General features: G+C 40.9%; 1 protein-coding gene across 2 annotated transcripts in view; it reads left to right on the top strand.

Annotated features, from left to right (window-relative positions):
- Positions 1–10,764, top strand: part of LOC137071582 (peripheral-type benzodiazepine receptor-associated protein 1) — a 198,424-nt gene that overhangs the window by 84,384 nt on the left and 103,276 nt on the right. For both annotated transcript variants that reach the window (XM_067439707.1, XM_067439706.1), the window contains exon 7: positions 299–415. In XM_067439707.1, the coding sequence (XP_067295808.1) occupies positions 299–415 (117 nt within the window). The remainder of the gene's footprint in view (positions 1–298; positions 416–10,764) is intronic.

The raw sequence follows: 10,764 nt of genomic DNA, 5'->3' as shown, positions 1-10,764 counted from the left end.
TCGATTCATGATTCGGATCACGTGTCAAACTGCTGAAATCACATGACATTGGCGATCCGAATCATGAATCAATACACTGATTCATAACGGTTCGAAGCTTTGTCTTACGGGTGTCCAACGACATGAGGGTGAGGAATTAATGACAGAATTTTATATTTTTGGGTGTACTAATTGTAGACATAGGCATAACCTGGCACCAAATGTGTCTCATCGAAGGGCTATTTACGTGATCTGCGAAACAAAGTGCTTGTAAAACTGTGAAGGGTTGTGTGCTGAGTGATCTCCACGTCTCGCTCAGGGTCCCGTGGGTGTCAGCGAGTTTGAGCGTCTCCTGAAGGAGTCTCAGAAGGAGGTGCTGCGTCTGCAGAGACAGCTGTCCGTCAGCAACAGCAGAGAGCAGAGCAGACCCGACGGGGTGAGTGCAATCATAATAATAAACATTTATTTGTATAGCACTTTTCATACATGAAATGCAACTCCAATGCATTTCACAAGCATAAGAAACATAACTCTATTCAGACTTTATGATGCCAAGGACCCTAAAATATGATGAACCTTTTATGAGGGACACCCTTCCTTAATCCATCTATATATTTTTATGTATAAAAAAACATTGACCTGTTATATAAGTAGTAAGTGTGACATTATAAATGCAACAAATTGTTTGTTTCCAAACTTAAATTGGCTATACTTAAGGGGTTAGTTCACCCAAAAATGAGCCTGTGATGTTTATCTGCTGACCCCCAGAGCTTCCAACATGTAGGTGTGTTTGTTTCTTCAGGAGAACACAAATGAAGATTTTTAACTCCAACTGTAGCAGTCTTCCTGTCATATAATGGTGTGAATGGGAAACAATTCTATGAGAGCAAAACAAACAAACAAACATGCTTAAACAACGTGCACAAAAACCCTGCCGCTCCTGACGACACATTGATGTCTTAAGACACGAACCGATCGGCTTCTGTGAGAAACACAACAGTATTTGTGTTATTTTTTTTACCTCATATCCCGATGAATCTCATCTAGTGTTCCCATTGGCTGTAACTTCCGTCTGTTGAGGTCAAAACCGACACGATTATATATATATACATTTATGTAGAAGCCTCATTCGACCGATCTGTCCAGGCACTAATGAGGAATCTATATATATATATATATATCTATGATCACGTCCGTTTGACCTTTTGGGTTAGTTCACCCAAAAATGAAATGTCTCTCATTAACTCCTCACCCTAATGTCGTTCCACACCCGTAAGACCTCCGTTCATCTTCACACACAGTTTAAGATATTTTATATTTAGTCTGAGAGCGTATGCAAGTGTATGCACACTATACTGTCCATGTCCAGAAAGGGAATAAAAACATCATCACAGTAGTCCATATGAGACATCAGTGGGTTAATTAGAGTCTCTTGAAGCATCCAAAATACATTTGGGTCCCAAAATAACAAAAACTACGACTTTATTCAGCATTGTCTTCTCTTCCGGGTTTGTTTTCAATCCGCGTCCGTGACTGCGCAGTGACTGACGTGTTATCTGGAGCGCGCAGTCTCCCTCAGACTATAAACGAAGCTTGCGCGCTCCAGATAGCACGTCAGTCACTGCGCAGTCGCGAACGCGAATTGAAAACAAACGCGAAAGAGAAGACAATGCTGAATAAAGTCGTAGTTTTTGTTATTTTTGAGTTGCGAGGTTTGTTCTGCGTTCAGTAAATATTGTTTGCCTCAGCCATCTCACGGTCAATGTCCTTAATAGCTAATAATAACATACATTGTCATTTTAAATCTAGCTTTACATGCTTTAGAATCAGTGCTCTTTTCTGCCATTTTGTTAATTAACGTTACCTCTTTAGCAAACCAATAGATAACCAGCAAAAGCAGCACAGCTTGAATCTCCTCCATACTTGTTATTGTTGCAGACAAAGGGCCCTATCTTGCACCCAGCGCAATTGACTTTGTACACCGACACGTGTCATTCCTATTTTGCACCCGCGCAAATTGCGCTTTTCCCTCCACAGAAGCACGTCGCTAAACTAGTGAATGAACTTGCTCTCCCTGGGCGGTTCAGCGCAAAAAAGGAGGCGTGTTCCGGCGCAAACAATCCCTGGTGTTATTTTGCTGTTCCATTAAACAGTTGCGCCACTGACCAGAAAAAACCCCAGTCTAAAGTCAGTGGCGCGTCGCGCGTTGTTCATTATGCTATTTTAAGGGCGCATGCTTGACCATAATGTATAGCGTGCACAACGCAAATACACTTTGCTCATGTAATCTACACAGATGCAACAGTTATTTTTGCAAATCATAAATTGTTAAACTAAAAAAATATTAACACATGAAATGACGGATATCAGTGTGGTGTGCCACGAAGATGTGAAAAAATTGTGGCTATTTCCTCCCACGCCTGTTTAACTGACGCTATTTTGGGTGGGTTTCTCCCATCCCCATACAACACAACTTCTCTGTCTTTCACTGCTCTTACAAGAACATCAGTCTCCTCGGCTGTGAACCGCTCCTGGCGTGCGCCTGGTAAATACGCCATAATAATAGCGACCCATAATGGAACTTGCGCACCTGCTTTTAAAGGGAATGCTGGATGCCGCTCTGATTGGTTTATTCACGTTACGCCCAAACCACACCTATGAATAATGAAGCTACTTCAGACCAACCCATTTTAGATTTGAAGAGCCATTTATCCCGCCGGGAAAATAGCAACAGCGCCGAGACCCGCACACAAAGTTACTTGCGCTTAGCGCTTTGACACTTGCGTTTCAGATCGTTAAAATAGGGCCCAGTATGTGTCGGGCAAAATGATTACTGTCCATCCTGACTGGGAGGAGCAGTCCTACATCACCGGACTAATTTGCCTAATCTTCACGGTAATTTAGACTCCGGGGGAAACGCAGACAGTAGCAGGTCTGGGGGGAAAAAGTTCCTGTAAAAAAAGTTCCTGGTACAAATTGTTCCGGGTAATTTCGGTGTAAACGGGGCTTTTGAAAGAGACCGCTGGCCCACTTCAGACTAGCGTCCTGGTTTAATCCTCTCAGTCCACTGGTAAACTGTGGTAATGCCATGATTGCCCGGCCGCTTCTCTGCGCTCTTAAGTGTCACTGATATAAACGGGAGGATTCTTTTTTCCTGGATGGAGTCATTTCCTCTGTGAGGAGTCGGGATTATTGCGCGTGTTTATGACGGGTCTCTTCCTGTGGGGTTTTACAGGGCTTATTTTGTGTTTACACTGAAATGAATGTTATTTCTGCTCTTATGTAATGGACTACACCATAATCTGTAATACTGGCTAATGAGCAACTCTATATACTGTGTGTATGTGTGAAATACGTTGTGAAACATCAGGACACAAATGTGTATAATGCCATGGGTATGACACAGGTATTACAAGGAGAGGGTGAAATATGAGGACATTACCCATGGCCCCACTTTTCAAAAGGCTTATAAATCACACAGGAGGAATTTTTTTAAGAAAGTAAAAATGAAAAATGTTTCCTGTGATGGGTAGGTTTAGGGGCTGTCTGTGTGTGTGCGCGCGCGCGTGTGTGTGTGTGTGTTGGGTAGGTTTAGGGGCAGGGGCAGTGTAGGGGGATAGAAAATATGGTTTGTTTGGTATAAAAACCATTACGCCTATGGAATGTTCCCACATTTCACAAAAACAAATGTGTGTGTGTGTGTGTCTCATCAGAGTAAGACAGAGAGTAAAGTGAGGACATTTTGTCCAGTCCTCACTTTCTGAGAGCCTTTAAAGACCAGTTTGAGGGTCAAGACCTGGTTTTAGGGATCCGGTTATAATGAGGTCAAGGGCAGGTTTAGGGTCAGGGGTCGGGTTAGGCTCTTAGTTGGGATGAGTAAGGCTAGGGTAAGAGCTAGAGACACAACTGCATTGTGTAAATGACTGTCCTTACAAAGATAGAGTAGATATGTGAGGTGTGTGCATGTTTATGTTTTTTGGTGAATGTGAGTATGTGTGTGTGTGTGTTTGTTTGTTTATGTGTGTGTTTGTGTTTATGTACTGTATGTGTATGTGTGTGTGTGTGCATGTTTGTGTGTGTTTTGTGTATGCGTGCATGTGTGTGTTTGTTTGTTTATGTGTGTCTGTGTGCATGCATGTGCCCCTTAGTGTGTGAGAATGTGTGCATTCATCTGTGTGTGTGTGTGTGTGCGTCCACATTTGTGTATGTGTCTGTTTATATATAGGTGTGTTTGTGTGTGAATCTGTTCATGTATGTGTGAGTGAGTGTGTGCGTGCATGTGTGTGTGTGTGTGTGTGTGTGCATGTGTCTGTTCATATTTGTGTGTTTGTGTGTGTGTGTGTTCATGTTCATGTATATGTGTGTGTGTGTGTATGTTTGTGTGTGCGCTTGTGTGTTCGTGTGTGTGTGATTGTGTTTATGTACTGTATATGTGCGTGTGTGTTTGTTTATGTGTGTGTTTGTGTTTATGTACTGTATGTGTTTGTGTATGTGTGTGTGCATGTCTGTGTGTGTTTTGTGTATGCGTGCATGTGTGTTTGTTTATGTGTGTCTGTGTGCTTGCATGTGCCCCTTAGTGTGTGAGAATGTGTGTGTGTGTGTGTGTGTGTGTGTGCGTCCACATTAGTGTATGTGTCTGTTTATATATAGGTGTGTGAGTGTATATTTGTGTGTGTGAATCTGTTCATGTATGTGTGTGTGTGTGTGCATGTGTGTGTGTGTGTGTGTGTGTGTGTGTGTGTGTGTGTGTGTGTGTGTGTGTGTGTGTGCGCGCGTGCATGTGTCTGTTCATATATGTGTGTTTGTGTGTATGTGTGTTAATGTTCATGTTCATGTATATGTGTGTGTGTGAGTGTGTGTGTGTATGTTTGTGTGTGCGCTTGTGTGTTCGTGTGTGTGTGTTTTTGTTTATGTACTGTATATGTATGTGTGCGTGTGTGTTTGTTTATGTGTGTGTTTGTGTTTATGTACTGTATGTGTTTGTGTATGTGTGTGTGCATGCATGTGCCCCTGTGTGTGTGAGAATGTGTGCATTCATGTATGTGTGTGTGTGTGCGTGCACATTTATGTATGTGTCTGTTTATATATAGGTGTGTTTGTGTGTGTGAGTCTGTTCATGTATGTGTGTTTGTGTGTGTGTTCATGTTCGTGTATATGTGTATGTTTGTGTGTGCGCTTGTGTGTATGTGTGTGTGGGAACAATGTGTAATTGTGAAGCACTATGCAAATAAATTTGAGTTGACGTTGAGTTTGACTTTGTCAAACTTGGAGATGGAGTTATTTGATTAAAACAAAGTGACGAGGACATCAGTGGATATTTTGAATGTTTTAATATTTAGTGTAGAAACTTTTAAAGTTATCTGTATAACTGTCAGCTGCGACCGACAGTTTATCCATCCATCCATTCTTCTGTCTGAACGAACAAACGAACTGCAGTTTCCTCCAGCTTAACACTCAACCAATGGTGTGAGTTGGGGGCGGGACTATCTGTTTGGTGACCAATGGCAGTCCGGGGGCGGAGCAGAAGGTGTGGTTTGTAAAAACAGTCATAAATTATACAATAGTGGTTCAGAAAATATCAGCTTTAAGTCCTTGCATTTTTGTGCATCTATCTAAATGCTTGAGGTCAATTCACTGACCATTTGAAGTTTCAATCTCAACGTCCCATCGTCTCTCTAAAGCCGTCTCTGGATGAGAGTGCCAGTACGGGTAATCTGGTCATTTGCGACACCACACACACACACACTCGCAGGGAATGAACGGGGCCATGTTGTGTGTGCTCTAATCCCCTTTGACAGCAGAATGGTACGGTCCCATAATCCTCTGCCTGTTGCCGTGGTAGCATTGAGAGGGTTTTGGATGGTAGCTGCGACTTCGGCCCAAAACGAACCAAAGATTTGCGCAGTCAGAGAGCGGCCCACACGCGGACACTTTCTTCCCATCAGCTCACAGGAGAGGGGTAGGTGTGCACCATATCCAGGTCATTGCAGAGATGAACACGTCCTGTAGTTGTTGTAATTGCATGAATGGCGTAATGATGTAACATGCATGTGTTATAAGGCATTGAAGAGTGTGTGTGTGTGCCAGATTATAACTCTCACCTGTCCTGTCATCGGCAGACGAGTGCTAGCGGATGATCACGCCATCAAACCGATTGCATTTGTGCACAGAATGCATGCATTACTGTGCATGAGCTGCAGAAGAGGCACTTTTAGGCCTGGATGACGCTTTACAAAACGTAGTGTTTTAAAGTTAGCCAGATGTGGGAGTTTGGTGTGCAATAGCAAACATAGATGCCTGATGGCAGACGAAGCTCTCGGTGTCAATGCATCTGATGCATGTGCTATAAAAGAAAACCAGCGGCAGGCAGGCAGGCCAATCCATTAAGATGCTTTTTAAAGAAGTGATCCAGTTACCCGTTTCAGTAGTCCACCGGGGATTACAGCAATGTGCTTATAGCCAACGCAGGCCGGCCTATGGGGTCGAACCGCCTTAGCGCAGCCACAGGCTTGATACATACAGCTTAAACCCAAGGTTCGGTTTCAGATCGGTTTAGTTATTTAAGTATAGGATATCAGCTTTACAAATATTAGCTTTAGCCCAACATGAAGGCAGTTTAACTTAAAATTTCAGTATGAATGCTCTCATAACTAGACCCCATGAGATCAGAATGGGAGTTTTGTGTCTTGTAGTTCATGCATTTTAGCTTTGAGTTTTATATCAAGCCTCGAAATGAAGCGTTTTGCAGATATGCACATTTAAAGAGGGCATAACACACACAGTTTGTGCCAGTCTCGTGTTAATCTTGAGTATCTATAGAGTAGTGTTGATCCTTCATATCTCAGAAGAGTCTTTAGTTCGATCATGATTATGAAAGACAGATACACTGAACCGATTCTTTCAGAAAACAGCCGAGTCTGTGGAGGCGTGCAGTGGGCGGAGATAAAGACACACACACACACACACACACACACACACACACACACACACACACACACACACACACACACACACACACACACACACACACACACACACACACACACACACACACACACACACACACACACACACACACACACACACACACACACACACACACACTGCCCCTAAACCCACCCATCACAGGAAACATTCTTCATTTTTACTTTCTATAAAAACTCCTCCTGTGTGATTTATAAGCCTTTTGAAAAGTGGGGACATGGGTAATGTCCTCATATTTCACCCTCTCCTGTAATACCTGTCTCATACCCATGTCATTATACACATTTGTGCCCTGATATTTTACAAAAAAAACACACACACACACTCTCTCACTCTCCCTGGATATCTGGATTCTCTATACGTTGGTGTTGTTCACATTAAATGCACTTACACGCCGATTCCCAACAAAACACACACATTTGATGCAGTTTCACTCACGCCTGCGGTTTAAACTCATGACCGGGAACACACACATACACACACACACACACACACACACACACACACACACACACACACACACACACACACACACACACACACACACACACACACACACACACACACACACACACACACACACACACACAAGCAGAGCAAGAGCGCATCCATCATCAAGCTTTGTTCGGGTTACGGGAGCCGTCTGTGTGCTGGCGTTGTGTTTTTAGATACGAGATCAACAATGTCACTAAAGAAGTGTGTGTGTGTGTGTGTGTGTGTGTGTGTGTGTGTGTGTGTGTGTGTGTGTGTGTGTGTGTGTGTGTGTGTGTGTGTGTGGGGCCTGGTAATCCCTACGTTATGGGGACAAAATGTCCCCACAAAGATGGCAATATCCGAAATCCTTGTCCTTGTGGGGACATTTTTAGGTCCCCATGAGGAAAACATCTTATAAATCGCACAGGAGGAGTTTTTTTGAGAAAGTAAAATTGCAGAATGTTTCCTGTGATGGGTAAGTTTAGGGGCTGTGTGTGTGTGTGTGTGTGTGTGTGTGCACGTGCGTGTGCGCTCATCCGGAAGAAATGCCCATACAAGGAATTCCTCCCTTTATGACATCATACAGGGCCATTCTTGAACTTGTTTTAATGTTGTTTCCATGTTTAGCATGAGACTCAACTCTTTAACAGTGTGAATAAGACAGAATGCATTAAATATTTGTTATTTATGTCTATTCAGTAAGGTGACCAGATTTCAGAACATTTCCTATTTTAGTGGTCAAAATATCACTGAAATATTATTTGTTATTAAATATTAATTAAAAAAACTTACATTTTTGAATGGTCGTGCGTTCCATATTATTATTAACATTAATAATTGTTATGATGTAGTTTGATTATAAGGGCTTTTGGTCTGGTTTTATACAATTCACCACATCCGCGAAACAAACAAACAATGAAAATAGTTCATAGTTAACCATTGTTTATTATAAAATATATATATTTTATAAAAAATTACAATAACATTGACTTAACAAAAACACATTACATAAATATGATATGATGAAAACAATTTAACAAATATTTTATAATTGTAGTTAATATTTTAATTTTCACAAGGTTATACTGTTAAACTTTTTTACTTCAAATGTTTAGTAACGTTTGTACTTGAAAATGACTCGCACTGTCCTTAATTGGACTTGTTATTTTTCATTTTAGGCTTATTTTAAGCATTATTCTGCAAATATAGTTAGATAATTAGATAATACTTGTGACTGCGGACCTTTTGGGTATGTTTAAAATCATGCAAAACTAAATATAAAATTGTGCCGGGGACAGAACCCCAAAATCCCTGGAAAACAGGACGTCTGGTCACCTTACTATTCAGCCTGTCAGTGACGAGCAATAGCAAGCAGCATGTTTTTTATTATTTGTTATTTATTCTTTATTTGACAGGGACAGTGGACAATAAAATATTACCCCAGAATTAGCTACACAGCTAAATTTCATCTGTTGTCCCTGGGCAGGACTACACAAAATCATCAAAAACATACCATACAGATTAAATACAATAGAATACATGCAGTAAAAGAACATGTTAAAAAAAATCGTTTACCTTGTATAATTAATGATCACAAACCTGACTTGCCTTTAAAAATCTTTTCAAATGCAATTTAAACTGGACACAGGTAGTACACTGTCTAATAATGGTTAACACTGTCTAATAATGTTGTGGTTCATGGCTGAGACATTTAAAAAGAGTTGACATCCTCTATCATCAAATCAAGACACCTATATTTCTATAGCGCTTTATACTCTACAGATTGTTTTAAAGCAGCTTTACAGTGATAACTGGAAAATGGTGCATTTCGGCTGTTGATCAGCTGAAGTCAGTTCAGTTCACTGTAATATTTACTGTCTTTTTGGATCATACCATGGAGTTTTTTTATTTTTTTACTGTATTTCACAGAGTCTGTAGCATTTCCCACCGATAGATATTGCAGCTGCATGTGTGTGACAGTTGAATTAAAAGTGGACACACAAATCTGTCATTATACGGGTGTTTCAGGGACGTTGGAGTGTGAGCCTGTTTAACTGGCTAGATGCCACTCCTGCACTTTTTCCTTTAAATGCCAGATTATTTCATGCATTAACTCTATCAGAGCTTCTAAGTAAAGTTGCTCTACCAACTGTAGATGAGTTTCAGCTCAAACAATACAAATCACAAACTTTAGAAGAGAGTGCAACAACTTTATTTCTTTATATTTATATTTGAACTGAATAATGACTAGAGCTGTTAACTCTTTCCCCGCCAGCGTTTAAAAAAAAAGCTGCTAGCAACCGCCAGGGTTTTTGACAATTTTCACCAAAATTTAATAGCCCATAGAATATTTTGTTTAATGAATATCTGAGCATGAAATATATCAAAATAAAGAGCTGACCCTCTTCTTTTAAACAAATCGTTTTATTCTAGCTTCATGCATTCCTTTTTTATCAACACTTGAATATGGGTAGGTTTCATAAAAAAAGCAACATTTTGAACAAGAAGCTGAGAAAATCACATTTTTGTGAAAGACTGACTCCAGATCAGATTCAGAGATGATCAAACACGGATGGAGTAGATCGAGTCCATCAACACCTAATGCTTACACAGTCCTGTAGCTCATCCTGGGTCCACATTTCATTCAGTAACATTAGGCAGTTTTGATTCATATGCTGTTTAATGAGGATGATCACGTTATTTTTAATATGCATATGATTACATGCGATCGCTCGTTTCACTGCGTCTTCCTCACGTGTGTTTTGATCAGGAGATTCAGTACTCATTCAGAAGATGCGCAATAGCGCCCCCTAGCGCCCGACAGGGAAAACACGGAAACCCGGAAAATTCCGTTATTGGCCTGGAAGCGTTTTCTCACAAATAACGGAAATTTCCGTGTTTGGCGGGGAAAGAGTTAAATTGTATTTGTTTCATAACTGAAGAACTTTGGAACATTTAAAGGGTTCGTGAGTTGCATATTGTAAGGTCCTCTTATAATGTTAGAAAGAATTTTACATCATTTAGAAGTAATAAGCTATTTTCTAGGGCTGCCCTCGACTAAACATTTCTTGAGTCGACTAGTAGTCGTTCATTAATAAGCCATTAGTCGACTAAAATAAAACGTTACCCTAATAAACCATGGCTATCGATCTCAGCTAATAGATATATGATCCAGAATCAGATCGGGAGGCTGAAATAAATTGAACAGGAGAAACAGCAACAGCAGGACGTCCGTCTCTGTGGTATGGACTGTATTTAGTGGGCTGTCAACATTTGTGTGTGTTTACTCGCAGTTTATGAGGACATGATTCGGTTTATGGACTATTG

Source organism: Pseudorasbora parva, chromosome 3 (assembly GCF_024679245.1).
Source record: "Pseudorasbora parva isolate DD20220531a chromosome 3, ASM2467924v1, whole genome shotgun sequence".
Taxonomy (NCBI): domain Eukaryota; kingdom Metazoa; phylum Chordata; class Actinopteri; order Cypriniformes; family Gobionidae; genus Pseudorasbora; species Pseudorasbora parva.
This window is presented reverse-complemented; position numbering and strand designations above follow the sequence as displayed.